Raw genomic sequence first — 20,692 nt, forward strand, 5'->3', positions numbered from 1 at the left:
CTCAAGAAATGCCACCCACGTCAAGACCCCCCAGCACAGACAAAGCCCTCAAGCAATGCCACCCACACCAAGACCCCCCCCCCCTCAGCACAGACCCAACCTTCAAACAATGCCACCCACGTCAAGACCCCCCCACAGCACAAAAGAGCCTGGCACTGCCTGCAGTCCAGAACTAGCACACACATGGGCTTCAGCATGGAGAGCTGAGTGTGGCAGGCAGGCGATAAGGCACCATGGCATTAGCCATTAAGTGTGTGAAGTCCAGCTATTGGCTGATTATACGTAGGTGTCTTTCAGGGGAGACCGCAGGCTTCTTTATACGAATTTCCAACACAGAGTTAAGGTCAGACAGGTGCATGGCACCATTGGCCCTGGGGGATTAAAAGCAACTAACTTGAACCCCTAAACCCCAGGGATAATTTTCAGCAGCACTCAAAGGGGGTCCACATCCCAACAGCAGCAATTGGCAAGGTCTCAAGTCATCTCAGGGGAGGGAAGTTACCCATGCATGCAGAGTACAACTTCCCCAGCCCCCCCCCCCTCCATTATCAAAGCGAAGGGAAAAGACAACGCAAAGCCATGAAAGGCCCAGTGTGAAGGAGCAGAAGGACCCACCTGCTTATGGACCTCGGCCATCGCCAGCTGCAGGATCCGCAGCATGCAGTCCGCCCCGCACAGGGTGGTCCTCTCGCACCCGGGCGATGCAGCCAAGTGCCTTCTGACCAACTGGAGCATTCTCAAGATGTCTTGGTGGCTGGCACTCATCCTGGCACACCTAGGCAGAAGGAAAGGATGGCAAGTCAAACATGGCCCCGCGTTACCCATGACGTTCCCAGGCAAAGAGGTCCTACTCCAGCTTGGACTGAAGAATATGAATTACACCCTGGGCGAGGGGGTCAAACCGCCACCCAGGAGGGGTAACAAAGCCCCCCCACCCCATCCTCCCCAGCACTTCCAAAACGTCCAGTGTTGACACCCTGCCCTGGGTACTTGCCCATGCATTCGCCCACTTGACACTCCAGGTTTCTCATTCTCTCAGACATTGTGCCAACTGTGCACAATTTACTGAATCTTTTATAACACGTATAATACCTGGGGCCAGTCCCTAAGCACGGGGCTTGGATTCAAACCCGTGTTGCTCTGCAAGGCCCTCCCGGCCCAATGATTCTGGCATGTGTGTGCAGGCCTCGCACATGTGGCCCTGTTGTGGTGACTGCACCGTATGTGCGTGCTGGACTAAGCATGGCCCTGCTAGGCTATTGGGGCTGTGCGTTTCTGAACATGCATGATGGCAAAAGGCAGAATTATGCCAGCTGGAACCAGTACCTGGAGGTTCACTGCCAAGGAAAAGCAGTGTGCCACTCACTCAAGCATTCTTCATGAACACTACTCTGCAATGGTGTGGACCCCCGCGAGGCCCATGCAGCAGCCAAAACCTCCGCTTGGGCAATGCATGCTTTTTATTAAGCAATAAAAACATACAGAAACAGTGAAAGATGCATGCACGCCCACCTCCTCTGATGATGCGCAACCGCCCGCCACCCCCGTCCCCCACATGTACAGGGTGCCCCATAAGATTTTTAAGTGGAAGTATTTTACTCCCCATTTAAATCCCATTTCCCCATGGGAGTATTATATAAACAAGTATAAATCTTTTAACCGTAAACTGATTTTCTGCATAGTAAAGATACAGGGTCGCCTCTTTGGGTTGCCACTAGTACTGGACCCCACCATCAGATGACAGAACCCCTTACCCAGGAGTACTGCCTAGGGTCCCTCTGGAGGGTACAGCGTGGAGAAACCGCCCCCCACTTCCCGCACTACCTAAAAAATACACTAAGTGCAATAGTTCAGGTGAAACATGTGATCCAAAGACTCTGAAATCCATTCCCAATAACCTCACTCATGAAGCCAACAGAGTTAAGGGCGCGCATTTTTTGTTGATGCTGTTTGGCTGTTTGCTGTGCTCCGTGTGAGGGGTGGCGAATCTTGACCTTCTGTACATCTTCAGCCGACGGCCCGAGACTTCGCAGTGAGCAAAGAGGATTTGCTCAGCACGCTTATAGCAGACCTAAGGGTGAGATTCCAAAACAACCGTATGAGATATGAAGTGGGAGACTTGAGGCAAGTCTTCTTTGATCCCATTATTGACCTTGGTGGTTATGTTTCCAACCGCAGTTACACCTGGAAAATAAGGGAAATTTGCATTTGCTAGCTAGAACATAGATCAGCGACTGCTAGAGGCTGATTTTGATTCCATTTCTTTATACACTCGGGTCCAGGGACTGCGGGGTGCATCTGTTGGCTGCACCCTTTGACCCAGACTGTTTAGTGCATTGGCTCTTGATCAATCCCAATGAGATCAGGACTACGTAGTGGAGCTGGCCTACGTACGCCTGTACAAGAGCACATGGTGGTACCCTGTGGAGTAAGTGGAATCCAGTTGGGGGGAGGGGGGTCCTATTATACCATCAATGAATATACAAAGCCCAAATACGAGGGAAACATCCCTCTACGAGCCGAAACAGGGGTAACATTTACTGCTGAGGATGATGTAAGAACATGTGAAGCCCAGAAAACAGCTTTTAAACTTGCCTATATGACTGGAAATCCACCTCCCCCACTTGAACCAGCTGTAACCATCTGTAAAGAGATCTACAATGGAAAGAAGGAAACAGAGGTAATGGTTTTAAGTTTTTCTATCCCGACCATGACACCAAGTGCACCGGAAGGGGAGCGAGGCGGTAATTTCAAATTTATCATCTCGGGCAATCAATACAATGCTTTTGTTAAGGCCAATTTCTGGTCAAATGGTCAAGGACCACTACTTTATTAAATCTGCCACAACGAGCACAGATTAAATCTCTGCCAGCACTAAAAGGAACAGCAATGCTCGACCATTCAGTGAGGTCTTCACAGCCCAATTTTGGGGGGCTCAGACTTGACTGACATTAGTATCATTGAATTGTCTGATCAAGCGGAAGGTGAATTGGAGGCCCTGAATACAGAGCTGTCCAGTTTACAGTCACAGAAGCCTTGTAAGGCCCCTACGTTTGACTCTCCGACTCCTCTGGTGGAAGTAATAAACGAGGAATCATCAAGCATCTTCCCAGATAGGAGATGGCGTAGGATTTCATGAAGGCTCCTCTGAGTTACATCATAGGGAGGTGGACGAACATATTTGCCTGTCTCACCCCACTATCGGCTTTGAATATGGTGTTGAGTTCTTTTGTTTCCCTATATGAAAACATTTGGGCCGAATTGAAATCTACCAATACTACATTAACTAAGGTTACCTCAAAACTTGAACAACTGGGGTTTGAGGTTCGTTTTGCCAATTTGGCTACAAGGGAGGAGGTGGAAACTAGGAATGTCGTGCAGCCGAATAAAAATTCTGATAATGTCCTGGGGTCTGTTATTGAAATTCCTGATGATCTGGGATCGAATGATCAGTTGACCCCTTTGGAAGTGAGCTCTAAATCCACTGTAATGGATCATCCAATTGATAATCAAGTACGGGATACTACTGGGACTGACGCCGATATCATTGACATCCCTAACGATCAATCTCTGGTTGGGGAGGAAGTAAATTTGCCCATGGAAGGTGAAGGGAATTTAGCCAAAAGGGCAAGAGACCCCCCGCCCCCCTTTTTCTAATAAAAATACTATTGTGTTGAAGGGCAAAGCATTGAAGCAGAGGGCGGGCTTTAAGAACGGCCCACCGCACTCTGTTTCGTGCTAGATTGTCACCTGTACCGGAACAGGTAATCCCAATCCATGAATCGGTGTAAAAAATCTGAGACCATATCTGAGAATATACCAACAATACTGGATCGGGTGGTTGGAGTGTCAGCTCCCTTGAAGCCTATTACAAAGTCACTTGTGATGAGTATGGAACTCATTAAGGAAGGGGGTGGCCCCCCCTACCCCGATATGAGCCAGGGTCTGAGGTTGAAAGATTCTCCTATTAATCCACTTCCATATCCAACCGGATTTTGGGGTGAGCAGGGAGGGGGCCCTTACAAGGTCAAGTGGCACAGCGAGTAGAGCGCCCGCTTTGACACCCGTGCAGAGCCTGTTAACGCAGGTTCGAATCCTGGCAGGGCCAAACTCAGCCTTTCATCCTTCCGAGGTCGATAAATGAGCACCACACACCGTGGGTAATAATAAGCAGCGCTCAGATACCTGAGGGTTTGTAGCGCTATATAAAAGCCTAATTATTATTATTATTATTACAGATTTGGCCCATTTGCCAGCCAATTTCAGTCTATCTGGGGCTCATCGGGGGGGGGGGGGGGTAATCGACTACCTCTGTGCATATGCCGGGGAACAGAGTGGAGGGAAAAATGGTGCATGCATGCACTACAGCAAGTCCTCTGGTAGTTGCGCACAAGGTACCAAGGGTGGGTTTGGGAGGTGTGAATGACGCTTTCAGGCCCATGTTGGTCACAGGGGATATCCTACCACAAAATTGCCTCTTCCGTGTCTTAATCCCATTTTGCCTATAGACAGGGTGGTGGCAGGATCTGGTATGGGAAAAATCAACATTCCTCAAAGAGGTGGCCGACCTCCTCCCAGAATCTAAAGATCCCAGAGTCTCAGCTGGTATGAAGGACCTGTTGCAGCGCTTTCATTATCCTTCAGGTGCTACTGTGAGAGGGCTCACTGGTGGCACCTGTGGTGATTGGTGAATCATTTCATGGCCCATCAAGTGCCCCATTAACAAAACACTCCTATTCTGATGCACTCAAAGGGAAAGTAGTCACACGACAGACTGAATGGTGGGGGACGTGAAATACATCAAGTTAAGATTCATTGCACTCTGGGCTTGGACTATCAGATTTGTATGAACCGGCCAAACATTCTAACCATCTTTGCGGCTATTCCAAGCCTGGCTTTGGTGTCATCGGCTGACATTGGGAGAGTTTCCTTCCCAGTTAGAGAGGATTTGAGCACCAGTATTATGTTCCTATCCTCTCCTCTGGCAAGAGAACTAATTTTCACCCAAAATGAACTGGCAGGATTGGGTTTTGAAATCTCTCAGATACATGGATCAAACAAGGGAACCCTCAAGAATGGCATGAGCCAATCCATTGCTACCTCCCTAAGGTTGCCGCCATCCCTAATAAATTGCCCCAGAGTGGAGTGCTGAATGATATGGATTGGGCATCCATCGTCTCCTCTCTATGTCAAAAACTGGTTCCATGAAAATAATTGCTCTTTGGGTGACCATTGGAAGAGTAGAACGCTATGTTTGAAATCTCGGAATACCTGAGGCAATGTTCATCTTTTTGCCAATTGTGTGTGTATAAAAATGTTGAGAATGGTTAATTGCATTTGCCTACAAGGGAAATGGTTAACCTCAGCACCAACTCAGGACGGCTGTAGCGTTTTTATCCAATCCGCTAGAGATGGGACGGTGGGTCGAACATCAGGGGGCCTCTTGAACCCCCCCCAATCAGGGGGCCAACTTGAACCCCCCCCAAGTTGAATTAGAAACCATCTTAAAATTGATCACCAGATGTAAGCGTTCAAGTGCTCAGGGCCCAAATGGCCATACGAATAACATCTTTAAGGACAATCCAAGTTTGTGGGCCCAGTTGTTGTGCCTGGAGTTCAGTGATATATTGTCCTCATGGGTGACCCCTGTATCTTGGAACACATCTCATGATGTCCCACTCTCAAGTGTGGCAGCAGGACTGACCTGGCGCATTAACGTCCGATTTCATTAATCAATGCAGACTGCAAGATCTTCTCTTTCCTATTGTCACACGAGGAGTGGGCTCACAGGCGTCACCCGCTGGATCAATTCCAGACGGGCTTTAGAATGGCCCACTGGACCAATGCTAACGGACTTGCCCTGAAGTGTGTACAAGAGGTGGCAGGGTTGACAGCAGGTGGCTGTACGTATATGGCTTCAATCGACCAGACAGCCGCGTTTGACCGGGGCTGATTGTGGCTAAGTTGGCCAGTTAGGGCCTACCTGCAGGGCTCTTGAGGTGAATGTGTGGGGTCTACGAGAACTGTGGGGTCTGAATTTGCTTGAATCAAGGAGGAGATCTCTCAAGGAGAATTAGATCTTTTCAGGGGGTCAGACAGGGTTGCACATTGGCACCCTGGCTGTTCAATTTTTTCAGATGTAGCCATCTCGCTCACCAAAGAATAACTCCTGGCCCCTAAGATCGGCAAGGATAAAATTATTTGGCTAGCATACGCAGATGATCTATTGATCTTTGATAACACCAAGGTGAGGTTGCAACGGTCTGAGTAATTTTGAAGTATATGCTAAAACCAATGGGTTAACAATTAATCCCTCTAAAACTAGAATTCTATCTTTTAGAAAAGCAAGAGTTGATTTCAGGTTATAACCGTAAGTTGGGTGAGATTCCTTTGAAATTGGTTGAGTCAGTGCGATATTTGGGTTTCAATTTCTCTGCCTATCCTAGCTCTAAGGCAATAATTGAACCTATCTTACATAAGGCAAAATTGCTAGAAGCGCAGGTGGTCAGGATTGATTGAAAGTTGGCAAATTTTCTTTGAAACACGCCCTGATATTCTATGAGAGGACAATCATACCTAAATTGATCTATGGCCTGGAATTGCTTCCCAAGAGAGTGAGCGACAAACTGAATCGCATAAAGGGCCGCATCTGGAGAAGATCGCTGGGTGTGCCGAATGCGATTCCCATCTCTGCAATCAGATTTGAATTGGGTATAGTATCAATGTGGGCACCTGTACAGTGGGCTGTATATCCCAGTACTCAAAAATGTAAACCGGAGTGCCAAATAAATTGTTTTATTATTTATAATGCGCACCAGACCCAAAGGTATTAGGGCGCAGAAGAAGGAAAAGAGGATTGTTCAGCTTAGGTTACATTGCTGTGCGTTACAATACAATATATTAACAGTGTTGGCAAAATTCATACAAAAGAACAAACGGTAGCAGGAAACATCAAGCAACAATTAAACGCAGTAGTGGACGGTAGTGTGGTAGGGGTCAAATGTCATAATCCTTAATCCATTGAATAAGGTTGGATCTGAAGCTTAGGTAGGACATGTCTTCTCTTAATGAGGGTGGGAGTGAGTTCCAGTTTGGGCAACTTTGACTGGGAAGCCATTACCACCAGTCTTCATACATTTGAATCTAGGCACTTGAAGTAGGTTAGCAGTGGCTGTTCTGGAGGTGCGGTTGGAGGATTGTCTCCGGAATCTGGAAGTAAGGTACTGGGGGGCGGCCATGTGTAAACATTTATGAGTTAGGGAGGCTGATTTAAGGAGAATTTTATCTTTGGTGGATCTTCTAAAGTCTGATATATGGGCTTTCTTGGGAATGTTAATGGCTGCTCTCAAAGCATTGTTTTGTAAGATCTGGGTCTTGTTGGTAATGTATTTATTGCAGCCTAAGTATAGGGTGTTGCAGTAACCCAATTTAGATAAAACCAAGGCTCTTGCTAGAGTAATGCAGGGTGTAAGGAATGGCTTAGCTGCTCTAATTAACTTACACGTGTAGGCGGTGGCCGAAGCCATAGAGTTTAGTTGTTTTTTGAAGGCGAGAATGGAGTCTAGGTAAAAACCAAGAGTTTTCACTTCCTTGGCTACTGGGATGTTGTTGTCTAAGTGGCCTAGTTTATTGAGGTTAGCCTTGGTGCCCAGAATGAGGAGTTCCGTTTTGTCATCATTCAGGCATAGTCCATGAGAGGCCATCCATGCCTGGATGATGAGATATACTCTGTTCACAAAGGCCAAATCCTTGTCCTAATCTCCCGTCAACGGGATGAGGATCTGTGTATCGTCTGCATAATTAGTGTAGGTGATACCCAGGCCATCTAGATCAAAAAGGGGCTTTGTGAAGATGTTGTACAGAGTGGGCAAAACACAAGAGCCCTGAGACACAATGCAAGTGATAGGAACAGGGTCTGCGGCTGCTGAAGGTGCGATGACCCGCATAGTTCTATTATCTAAGAAGGATTGAATCCAACCATGGCTTCTCGTGAGAAGTGGGTGGCTGAGTCTAAGTGGTGGCAGAGAGTCTTGTGATCGACCAAGTCAAAAGCTGCTGAAAGGTCGAGCAGCCAAAGTAATGCTGTGTTACCGTGGTCTCTCAGGGTGTCTATTTGTGCTTTAAGGTCGATAACAGTTTCCATTCCGCAGTTGCGGTCTAAGGAGGTGGTTGCATTCCAGATATTGTTATTTGTAATTTGGAGGTACCCTACCTTGTCCAGAATTTTAATCAGGAATGGCACTGTCGTAAAGGGGCAATAATTAGTGGGAATGGACAGGTCAAGTTTTTTAGAAGTGGGAGTACCCACGACCGTTCCAAGTTGTTGGGAAAGGTACAGGTGGTGAAGCATTTATGAGTTTTGTTATGAATGGGGAAGGTCCCTTGCAGCATCCTTTATGATTTGTGCAGGACAGGGGTTGCCGTGCAAGTTAAACGGTTTGAGAGTTAAGATGACTTTTCAACTTATAGAGTGGATACTTTCTTAAAGTTGAAAAGGGGTTTAGGTCATTCGGACGGGGGTGAGGGGGGAATTGTACAAGGGCACAGGGGCCATGATATTGTTAGAGTTGGAGGCAAGGAGGAGGGATTCTTTTTTGTTGATTTTAGCCTGGAGGGTCGTTATTTCATTAGCTAGGGCGCTCTGGATGCTGGTGCACCAGGTTTTGTCCTTAAGGCAGGCGTCAGGGGCTTGGATAGGTGTTTCCAATTCTTTAAGTATTATGAATAGTTCCTTCGTATTGGAGTTAGCTTGAGTGATGCGTGAATTGTAGGAGTCTTGTTTAACAAGGATTATTTCTTTTTTGTGTAGGGAGGCTAGTTTTGAGAGATTATTTTTGTTAGTATCAGAGGGGTTTAATCTCCATATCTTTGCATATTTGCGTTTCTCAAGTCTAATGGCTTTTAGGTAGGGGGAGAACCATGAGTTAACATGTTTTCTCCGTTTGCATTTTCTGATTTTCAAGGGTGCTATGGTATCCAAAGCGGTTAACATTGCCTTATTGTACTCTTCGACCAAGGTAAGTGGGTCTGCAGGGTCAAGGTGGGGATGATCAGCGGAATTAGTTTGTCAGATGTAATGTTCTTTTTGTTCCTTGTAGGAATAGCAGGAGCTATACTGATGGCATGAAGGGGGGCTGTGACTTCAAGGGAGAAAGATCAGGTGGTGGTTAGACCAGGGCAGGGGTGTTATGGCATTAACGGACGTTACACAATGGTGGTCCGCTATCCAATCAAGGGTTCTGCCCTTCGAGTGAGTGACGCCTGTTACCTTTTGGGTGAAGCCTGATTCCTCAATGGAGTCTTTGATCTGTGTGGCATTAGGATCTGAGGGATCTTCGTAACCAAGATTAAAATATCCTAGGAGAAGACTTGGCGATGTATTTTTTAGGTTATCCGAGAGGATATTGGTAAGATCATGGATAGAAACTTGGATTTTTCATACATATTGATTTCTAAGGGTTCGATCAGAGGCCATACTGGAGAAGATGGGGATGTCAATGGAGACTTTGATCTGAAACCCTATGTTTGTAAAGCGTGCACTATTCAACTTTGATTGAAAACTAGACAAATTTCACTCTTACCCTTCACTATTGCATTTGAATCATGAGGTCATTTTACAATTTCCGGACAGACTATATCGAGGTATTGTCCTTAGGGCTAGATGGAATGTCCTCCCCACTAGAGACATCCTAGTCAGAAGAGGGCCGAACTCGGCAGACCTTGCTAGATGCAGGTTCTGCCTGGCAAATGAGGAGTCGTTAAAACATCTGGTTATGGAGTGTGTGACACAACCTCCACTTAGGGTTAAATATCTCGAACTTCTAAATGCCAATTCCATTACATATTAAGAGGAGTGGACATGGAAAAGATGCCTGAACATTCGAACTATTCATAGGGGCCTGGCTCTATCCGGATTTATAAAGTTTAAATTTATAATAGAGCAAAGTTTGTTATCCTGCCTGTTTTTTCTGTTCTTTGCCTATTTTTGTAGGTTCATTTTACTCTTCATCTTTTAGGCATAAATTGGTATTATGTTTTTTGCATTTGTAGCATTCAATGAGTGGGAAACTATTATATGTAATGTTTGAGTACAATGAGTATCGTATAATATTCCATTTTTTATTGTTGTATATTTCTCAGTTTTGTTTGTATTGATAGTGCAGATTTTTTTAATTTTTTTTTACTTTTGTGAAGTTTTAAATTTGATATGCTTGTCTTGATTTTTGTAAAGGATTGAATAAACCATATACAAATAAAAACCTCACTCATGCGAATTAAGTTTTATAGAGAAACCTCGGCCCAGAAGGTTTGTTGCAAACGTGCCCATGTTGAACAAAAGCCTTTTTACTCCTTGGATTGGTTTTCCCAGAGACAAAAAGGCGGAGTCTTTGAGAAAAGCGCACAGCCAAGGCCGCTGCACTCGTCCGCTTATGGGAGTCTGGTGGTTACATGCATCTCAAATGGGCTTCCCTGCAGCAACTCAGGCCTTCATGAGAAGAAAATGGCCCCCAGAACCCTCCAGAGTAATGTGAAGAGCCCACATGCATTTCACCAAAAATGGGCAAAGTAACAACTTAATTGGGGGTAAATATTTCAAAATACAAGCTATGAGCCAGCCATCGTCACTACCAGGCACGTTGCATTCCATGGACATCAATGGGAACACCCACACGCCTCCATCCACCCCAACGACTCACCTGGAAAGCCTTGCATTAAAATGCAAGCCTTTAAACACTGTACATCCTAAGCATTCTATAGTGTCTGGCTTCAGCAGCAGCGCAGAGCCTGGAAGCATTGTACTGTGTAAGCATTCTATAGTGTCAGGCTTCAGCAGCAGCGCAGAGCCTGGAAGCAGTGTACTGTGTCAGCATTCTATAGTGTCAGGCTCTAGCAGCAGTTGGAAGCATTGTACTGTGTAAGCATTCTATAGTCTCAGGCTCTAGCAGCAGTGCAGAGCCTGGAAGCATTGTACATCCTAACCATTCTATAGTGTCAGGCTCTAGCAGCAGAGCCTGGAAGCATTGTACTGTGTAAGCATTCTATAGTGTCAGGCTCCAGCAGCAGTTGGAAACATTGTACTGTGTAACCATTCTATAGTCTCAGGCTCTAGCAGCAGTGCAGAGCCTGGAAGCATTGTACTGTGTCAGCATTCTATAGTGTCAGGCTCTACCAGCAGTGCAGAGCCTGGAAGCATTGTACATCCTAACCATTCTATAGTGTCAGGCTCTAGCAGCAGTGCAGAGCCTGGAAGCATTGTACTGTGTAAGCATTCTATAGTGTCAGGCTCTAGCAGCAGTGCAGAGCCTGGAAGCATTGTACATCCTAACCATTCTATAGTGTCAGGCTCTAGTAGCAGTTGGAAGCATTGGGCAGTCCAAGCATTTTATAGTGTCAGGCTCTAGCAGCAGCACAGAGCCTGGAAGCATTGTACTGTGTAAGCATTCTATGGTGTCAGGCTCTAGCAGCAGTGCAGAGCCTGGAAGCATTGTACTGTGTAAGCATTCTATAGTCTCAGGCTCTAGCAGCAGGGCAGAGCCTGGAAGCATTGTACATCCTAACCATTCTATAGTGTCAGGCTCTAGCAGCAGTGCAGAGCCTGGAAGCATTGTACTGTGTAAGCATTCTATAGTGTCAGGCTCTAGCAGCAGTGCAGAGCCTGGAAGCATTGTACATCCTAACCATTCTATAGTGTCAGGCTCTAGTAGCAGTTGGAAGCATTGGGCAGTCCAAGCATTTTATAGTGTCAGGCTCTAGCAGCAGCGCAGAGCCTGGAAGCATTGTACTGTGTAAGCATTCTATGGTGTCAGGCTCTAGCAGCAGTGCAGAGCCTGGAAGCATTGTACTGTGTAAGCATTCTATAGTCTCAGGCTCTAGCAGCAGTGCAGAGCCTGGAAGCAACTGTGTAAGCATTCTATGGGGTCAGTTTAGCACCCTGAAAGTATGATAAACTGGGCCTGCTCCTCCCTCTGGACCAGTCAGCTGCCTTCGACCTGGTAGACCATAAAATCTTGTGTCACCACCTCACCTCTGCAGCCTACTTCTCGCAGGAAGCAACCAAATGGATTTCTTTCTTCCCAGAAGGCAGGGTCATACAAGTGTTCACAGAGCATGCAAGTGCTTCCTCAACCCCCATCCCCTGTGGGGTTGCGCAAGTCTCCTGCATCTACCCTACTCTATACAACATATTCACTAAACCTCTCTGACATCTTAGACGCCATTAACATAGGCAATATCAACTATGCCAATGACTACAAACATCTCCTCCCACTATCAGGCAATTATGCAATAGACTCCAAGACCCTGAAGGCAGCATATTCCACCATCCAGGCACAGGAGGCAGTTATCCAGAGATAAAATGGAAATCCTTGAATACTCAGCATGCATTATTGATGACATCCGGACCCCTGTCCTTGGGGTGTACCTGGATGCCACCCTCATTGTTTCACTAGGTCATTGCTATCACTACTCCAGCAGCCAATGCGACCAAACTACTGAACACAGCCAAACCCAACTTGTCCACTGGCAGCTGCTTCGCCATCAGCAGAGCTGTCATAGGCTCAAGGTTAGACTACTGCAATGCCCTTTTCACTGGCACCTGCACTAAAACCATCCAGAAGTTGCAAATCATTCAAAATAATGCACAAGCAGCAGCACTGAACATCCCAAAAAGGGAACACATTGCGGCTGCCTGGAGAGTCAACCACTGACTGTCCATCAAGGAGCGTGTGCTATTCAAACCCTTTCCATTGCCCATAAATGCCTCACTCCCTATCTCTCACAGAAAATGCTAAGAGCCCGCGCCACCAGACCCCATTATAAGAAGCCCATATACCCACCAAGTCACACAGCCTAAAAGCAGGAGGCGCCGCTCCCCTTCATTGCAGCCACACAGTGGCACTCCCGGCTGCTGGAGGTGGCAGGAGGGGTGGGGGGGGCCCAGGCAGTGGGGGGGCCCCAGGCCACTGGGAACACCCCAGCACTGGGTGAATCATGAAGGGGTGCTGGGGTCACTCCCTGCACTCTGCTCGACACCTGCACCGCCGACACATTGCAACTTGACTGTCAGCCTGCAACAGCGCCACGAAGCCCCTGCGCTGTGTGTGCGCTCAATCAATAAATAAATAAATAAATAAACAAGCAGCCACGGGGCGGCGCGTGTGCGAGGCCAGTGCCATTTCACTGGAATCAGCAGCACTGCAGCGTCGGCTCTGGTGGGGTTCACCTCACCTGGTGATAATACGGGGGTGCAATGCTGGGGGTCGCTCTGCTCACACCTGCTCTGGCCGCACAACACTGGCAGCGGCACCTAGGCTCCGCCCCCGGGGAGATTTAAACACATTTGAACAGCCATTGGCCGGACGCTGTCCAATCAGCGCCCGGAGCCTCTCGCCCCGCCTCTTTCGGTCAGCCAGACACACACTGGGCCGCGCGCCGGAGCGGCCATGTTGGGAGTAGCGGGTCCTGCGCTCTAGTGTTTCCTCACCCGCCGCTGGACTGAGTGTCAAAGGGGAGCCATGATAGGGTCAGGCAGGACGCATTGACATCAGGCGGTGAGTGGTACTCCTCTAGAGCTCTGATTGGACAGCGGCCCGTGCCTGACCCCGCCATGGCGCCCGGTGTGTTCTCTTCCCTCTCTGCATGCTAGACTTCCAGGTGATCGGCTCCGGAGGGTTCAGGCGCTGGCTGCTGGGGACCTGTGCGGGACAGGTATGGAACACGGGGCTGTAGTGAGTGTGACCCCGCTCCTCTGCGCACTGCTCAGCTGGGAGGGGATGGCTCTGCGTCTGCCTTCTTCCCGCCTCCTGTGCCAGCTCACGGGGACGCACCGGCTGTGCCCAGGGGCCCCTCGCACCCTGATGCCCAGGGGCCCCTCGCACCCTGATGCCCAGGGGCCCCTCGCACCCTGATGCCCCTCGCCCTGATGCCCATGGACCCCTCCCCCTGATGCCCCTCCCCCTGATGCCCAGGAGCCCCTCGCACCCTGATACCCAGGAGCCCTCACCCTAATACCCAGGGGCCCTCGCCCTGATGCCCCTCGCCCTGATGCCCAGGAGCCCTCACCCTAATGCCCAGGGGCCCCTCGCACCCTGATGCCCAGGGTCCCCTCACCATGATGCCCCTCGCACCCTCCCCCTGATGCCCAGGGGCCCTCCCCCTGATGCCCAGGGGCCTCTCGCACCCTGATGCCCAGGGGCCCCTCGCACCCTGATGCCCAGGGGCCCCTCGCACCCTGGTGCCCAGGGGCCCCTCGCACCCTGATGCCCAGGGGCCCCTCGCACCCTGATGCCCAGAGGCCCCTCGCACCCTGATGCTCAGGGACCCTCCCCCTAATGCCCAGGCGCCCTCCCCCTGATTCCCCTAGCCCTGATGCCCAGGGGCCCTCCCCCTGATGCCCCTCCCCCTGATGCCCCTCCCCCTGATGCCCCGGGGCCCCTCACCCTGATGCCCCTCGCACCCTGATGCCCAGGAGCCCTCACCCTAATGCCCTCCCCTGATGCCCAGAGGCCCTCCCCCTGATGCCCCTCGCACCCTGATGCCCCTCGCACCCTGATGCCCAGGAGCCCTCACCCTAATGCCCTCCCCCTGATGCCCAGGGGCCCTCCCCCTGATGCCCCTCACACCCTGATGCCCAGGGGCCCCTCGCACCCTGATGCCCAGGGGCCCCTCGCACCCTGATGCCCCTCGCCCTGATGCCCATGGGCCCCTCCCCCTGATGCCCCTCCCCCTGATGCCCATGGGCCCCTCCCCCTGATGCCCAGGGACCCTCCCCCTGATGCCCAGGAGCCCCTCGAACCCTGATACCCAGGAGCCCTCACCCTAATACCCAGGGGCCCTCCCCCTGATGCCCAGGAGCCCTCACCCTAATGCCCACGGGCCCTCCCCCTGATGCCCCTCGCACCCTGATGCCCAGGGGCCCCTCGTACCCTGATGCCCCTCGCACCCTGATGCCCAGGCGCCCCTCGCACCCTGATGCCCAGGCGCCCCTCGCACCCTGATGCCCAGGGGCCCCTCGCACCCTGATGCCCCTCGCACCCTGATGCCCAGGGGCCCTCCCCCTGATGCCCAGGGGCCCTCGCCCTAATGCCCCTCCCCCTGATGCCCAGGGGCCCTCGCCCTAATGCCCCTCGCCCTGATGCCCAGGGGCCCTCCCCCTGATGCCCAGGAGCCCTCACCCTAATGCCCACGGGCCCTCCCCCTGATGCCCCTCGCACCCTGATGCCCAGGGGCCCTCCCCCTGATGCCCACGGGCCCCTCCCCCTGATGCCCCTCCCCCTGATGCCCCTTGCACCCGGATGCCCAGGGGCCCCTCACACCCTGATGCCCAGGAGCCCTCCCCCTGATGCCCCTCCCCCTGATGCCCCTCGCACCCTGATGCCCTTCGCCCTGATGCCCAGGGGCCCTCCCCATGATGCCCCTCCCCCTGATGCCCACGGGCCCCTGCCCCTCACCCTGATGCCCAGGGGCCCTCCCCCTGATGCCCAGGAGCCCTCACCCTAATGCCCCGGGGCCCTCCCCCTGCTGCCCCTCCCCCTGCTGCCCAGGAGCCCTCATCCTAATGCCCACGGGCCCTCCCCCCTGATGCCCCTCGCCCTGATGCCCAGGGGCCCTCCCCCTGATGCCCAGGGGCCCTCCCCCTGATGCCCAGGGGCCCTCGCCCTAATGCCCCTCCCCCTGATGCCCAGGGGCCCTCGCCCTAATGCCCCTCGCCCTGATGCCCAGGGGCCCTCCCCCTGATGCCCAGGAGCCCTCACCCTAATGCCCACGGGCCCTCCCCCTGATGCCCCTCGCACCCTGATGCCCAGGGGCCCTCCCCCTGATGCCCACGGGCCCCTCCCCCTGATGCCCCTCCCCCTGATGCCCCTTGCACCCGGATGCCCAGGGGCCCCTCACACCCTGATGCCCAGGAGCCCTCCCCCTGATGCCCCTCCCCCTGATGCCCCTCGCACCCTGATGCCCTTCGCCCTGATGCCCAGGGGCCCTCCCCATGATGCCCCTCCCCCTGATGCCCACGGGCCCCTGCCCCTCACCCTGATGCCCAGGGGCCCTCCCCCTGATGCCCAGGAGCCCTCACCCTAATGCCCCGGGGCCCTCCCCCTGCTGCCCCTCCCCCTGCTGCCCAGGAGCCCTCATCCTAATGCCCACGGGCCCTCCCCCCTGATGCCCCTCGCCCTGATGCCCAGGGACCCTCCCCCTAATGCCCAGGCATGCATGCACACCCAGTCCCGGGAGACCCCTGCAGACCTAGGCTGCCCGTGGCGCTTCAAACAGTGGCTGGTACACGGGGGCTTTGGTGGTGGGTGCGGGGCAGAATTCAAGCTTCCCTGGCAGTGGCCCCGAGACCCCCCCTCTGTCCCGCAGCACCAGAGGCCACGCGGCAGCAGGCGGGCTCTGGCACTAGCGCGGTAAGTTGCTGCCCACCACCCACTTTACAGTTCAGCTGCCCGGAGCACTGCCCCACAGGCTCTTCTTTCTTCTTTTTGCTGATAGACTTTATCCCTCCGCGTGACCATTGCACCCCTGAGACTTGAGTCCCATTCACTCCATCCTCTCGGGTTCAGTGGGAAGTCCTGGGTTGGGTTTTTTCATGTGATATCTGAAAAAATGAGATCTGGAGCAATACATTGTCAGTACATTTTAAATTAGTAATTCATAAGTGAAAATCAATCATGATATATGGCATTTCTAACACACAAGTGTTTCAAGGCGCGACGAGGCAATGGAGGGACATTGATATAGCACAAGTGCAGGGGAACGGGGAGGGGGAACGTGTGAGGAGTGGCGTACAAGGAATCAAAAACAAGTAGTGCAGATGGCAAGGGTTAAGTACAGACAGCAGGTGTCCAATAAATGTCAAGGAGGAGACTCTAGGGTTGCAGATACAGACCCAAGTGCAGGGGTGCAACTGGGCGGGCAGGGTCCTGTGCCCGAAATGAGAGTGTAGCCACGTGACCAGTGCAGTATCAGCTAGGAGTTCAGCAGGGAAGAGAGAAGGCAGAAGCTAACAGGAAGGTCTTGAGGTGCTTCCAGAACCAGAGATGGTTCTCCTCAAGTTTCAGAGAGGCAGGAAGGCTGTTCCAGAGGGAAGCCCCAGCACAGGAAAGAGATTTACCACCAACTTGTTGCTTTGAGAAGCAACTGACCCTGAGGGAGTTGGAAGTGGTGGAACGAAGAGCTCGAGTAGGAAGATATTTCCGAAAAGAGAGTTAAAGGTATTGAGGGCCCAGGTCCCAGAAGGCCTTGTGGACAATGTAGAGGGTGTTGAACTTGATACTTGCAGCCAATGGAGAAATGTCAGGGCTGGAGGGATACGATCCCTGCGCTTGAGGCGAAGGACACGTCTCACAGTCCTTTTCTGGATGTGTTGTAGAAGGCGGAGAGTAGAAGCAGGCAGATTTAAAAAGAGGCTGTTGCAGTAGTCCAGCCTGGAGAGAACCAGAGCTCTGGAGACAGTGAGCTTCTGGGGGAAGGTGAGGAAAGGAAGAATACATCTGAAGAGGTGCAGTTGGTAGTGTGACTTCTTAGAGACATCCAAGATGTGAGGAGAGAAGGACGGTGTGGAGTCGGAGATGACCCTGAGGTGTTTATCCTCACAGGTGGGGGCAGGAAGAGGGCGAAGGGAGGCTGGCCAGAGGATGAAAGGAAGGTGCAAGTGTACCGATGATGAGGATATCTGTTGTTAGGGAGAATTCTCTTAAAAGGCTAATTTCCCTTACCTATAGAGTCCCCCAGCAGCTTTGCTGGATTTCCAGGGTTTATTTTTTACTCCTGCTAAGAGTGAGACTCTTTTAGTGACCCCCAAACATAGACTCCATACCCTGGGACTGACTACTGTCTCCCAGGGCATGCAAAGTTACCATTGACTTTGCTAGTCAATAGTTGTGAACAAAACCAGTACAAACCATCTTACAATGGAGGTACTGGGAAGGGTTAATAGTTTTTGCCTGGTGTTAATTTTCGAGAGGGTACTGTCCAGTCCCTCTCTCCAAAGTTTCTGGCTGGTGGCAGTGGTTACTACCATAAATATTCGACCGCGAATATTCCCCTATGGGATTTTCCCATTGTTGAGGCTACCACTTTTTATGACGGCCTCTAACATACCGCCGGGTCATTTTAATATTAACTTAACTCCAGTGTTTTTTTTTTAACCAGATCTTTCATAATATTTCTTTCTTGTGTCGCTCTCTGTAATACAAACCGAGGTCAGAGCCCTTTGTTCGTCCTTTTGGCAGGCTTCTGGACAGAAGCCCTCCTTCAGGTGCCAGTGAGTCTGGGGTAGACAGGATGTGCGGGAGGGGGAGTAGGCACCCTGGACAGGGTTGCCTAAGCAACCCAAGTCACACTCTGCCCTGATAGACTGGAGGGTTATCCCGCCAGGATAACCACCCCGCTGTGTGAGTGACAGCTAGGCTGTATGAATGGGGGTTTTTCTGCATAAAAGCAGGGATCTGAGGACTGGAGGACAAGATGTCGCCACTGGACCTGAGAAATCCAAAGTGGAGAGAAGCCGAGGCCTCTGAAACGACTGAACCACCAGTGAAGCCCTGCTGCAGATCCGCACCACTTTTCTCCAACGACAAGAGAAGATCTTCACCTGCAAGAACCTTCTTCCCTTGAGCTGGTGGGGCCAACCAGTTCACCAATCGCCTTCCAGGACTTGCCTTGGTTGAATCGCCAGTGCCAAGCACTAGGAGACCGGATAGCCAGGCACCTGTCCACAACTACCACGATTTAAGGGAACGTACCTTTTATTCCGTTTTGGCATCACTGCGGCTGGCTTTATCCCTGTGCAGTGCAGTAACTCAAACCTTCCTCCATGACAAGAGCCTCTTTTTTCCTCTGCTGGATCTCCCGAACTACCGGCAACGCAGGAGCCTCTTCCACTTTTAAGGTACATTGTTCCGCCAGGCCTCCCGTTTCGTTGGGTACTGCTAAAGGTGTTTTAAATCTTTTACTTACCTTCTGGGCTGGCCGTCCCTATCGTCTAACATTATCTTTTTACCTTCTGCACCCTCCTTTTCAACCGTTAAACAAAGACTTGACCTCAGCTACTAGAACCGTTTGAACCTGGTGTTAAGTAGTCAGCCGGAGACAAACAAGGTTTTCTTTCAAAATTGTTTCTTTTCACAACTAACACTTCTAAGGTCATTGAATTCAGACAAACTGATGACGGTTCCTTTCACCTCGCGGCATTGGCGCTGCGACTTGCTTTACTTGCAATTCAGCGGTTATGCTTTTATAAGTCCCAAATAGTCTCTTATATTTCCCCGCCGCGTATAGGCTTTCACCCCTCAACCTGCTCGCCTGCCGGGCAAACAAAATAAAACAATAGCAATTGTGCACAATTCACACCTTGTAATACTTTTCCTCCGTTTTGCCGCTTTTCTTCTCTGGAATGCTGTTTTGAGCCTCGGACCAGGTACAGCGTCAATCTGTAGGTTTTCAGCTTCCTCCTAGTAAGCCCACTCGTACTCTCCGCAATTGGGTGCGGCTCCCATCGCCACGCGCTGTTCCTGCAAGAGAAGACCCCCTCTGAGTCTCTTGGAGTTGCTTTTAACCCTTACCCTGCTCCTCCCCCGTAATCAGCCTCGGGTGTTCCCAGCAACGGTTTTATCAGCTACTGCTTCTTAAGGTAAAAACTTTTTAACGCATTGTACGCGGATGATAGATTATTTACTGGACTTTAATCCACGTGAGTACTGTTACTGTTAAACTGCTATGCTATAACTAGCTACAGTAGTGCTCCCCTGTTACCCCTGTCACGTGCTATGCCCCTTGCCCTGGCCCAGACACCCATTGTCCTATGTTGTGCTTTTGATTGTTATATGATTCATGCTATGCCTGGTGCTGTGCCTCACGGTAAACCACAAATATACTGTGCTCCATGGTCGCCTACATACCACATCTCAGTTGTGTTGTGCCCCTTGGTCGCCTACAGACCAGTCTAGAATTGTATTGTGCCCTATGGTTGCCCACAGACCAAATTTCAGCTGTGTTGTGCCCCTTGGTCGCCTACAGACCAGTCTAGAATTGTATTGTGCCCTATGGTCGCCCACAGACCACATTTCAGCTGTGTTGTGCCCCTTGGTCGCCTACAGACCAGTCTAGAATTGGATTGTGCCCTATGGTCGCCCACAGACCACATTTCAGCTGTGTTGTGCCCCTTGGTCGCCTACAGACCAGTCTAGAATTGTATTGTGCCCTATGGTCGCCCACAGACCACATTTCAGTTGTGTTGTGCCCCTTGGTCGCCTACAGACCACATTTCAGTTGTGTTGTGCCCCTTGGTCGCCTATAGACCAGTCTAGAATTGTATTGTGCCCTATGGTCGCCCACAGACCACATTTCAGTTGTGTTGTGCCCCTTGGTCGCCTACAGACCACATTTCAGTTGTGTTGTGCCCCTTGGTCAAAATGCTCTTTTGTGATACAGACTGCCCCAAACTGTCCTGATTTACTCTGTGATCTGACCTTCTGCGTTTTTGCACACTTACATGTACATCCCTTGTTTACCAATGCAGCCCCCTAGCCCACGCCCCAAAGCGCCTACATACCTCCCTTCCACTTTTTCCATCTTTCTCACATCCCTCTCCTTTCTGGCCACCTGCAACATGCTGCATGCGCACCTAGACCAACATGCCCACCTTTGCCCCACCCCTCCAGCAGACCTCATACACAACACACCGTCATTTGCA

At 51.1% G+C, this 20,692-nt stretch overlaps 2 protein-coding genes across 3 annotated transcripts in view; one reads left to right on the forward strand and one right to left on the reverse strand.

Annotated features, from left to right (window-relative positions):
- Positions 1-13,323, reverse strand: part of PARPBP (PARP1 binding protein) — a 75,600-nt gene extending 62,277 nt beyond the window's left edge. For both annotated transcript variants that reach the window (XM_069629929.1, XM_069629930.1), the window contains exons 1-2: positions 13,228-13,323; positions 616-775 (exon numbers count right to left, since the gene is read on the reverse strand). In XM_069629929.1, coding sequence (XP_069486030.1) covers positions 616-765 — 150 coding nt within the window. In that variant the 5' untranslated portion in view covers positions 766-775; positions 13,228-13,323. The remainder of the gene's footprint in view (positions 1-615; positions 776-13,227) is intronic.
- A 244-nt stretch (positions 13,324-13,567) lies between these two features.
- NUP37 (nucleoporin 37) overlaps positions 13,568-20,692 on the forward strand; it is a 389,676-nt gene continuing 382,551 nt past the window's right edge. The window contains exon 1 of the mRNA XM_069629932.1: positions 13,568-13,707. The gene's annotated coding sequence lies outside the window, so the exon portion shown is untranslated. The remainder of the gene's footprint in view (positions 13,708-20,692) is intronic.

This window comes from Ambystoma mexicanum, chromosome 12 (assembly GCF_040938575.1).
Source record: "Ambystoma mexicanum isolate Mex_15411 chromosome 12, UKY_AmexF1_1, whole genome shotgun sequence".
NCBI lineage: Eukaryota > Metazoa > Chordata > Amphibia > Caudata > Ambystomatidae > Ambystoma > Ambystoma mexicanum.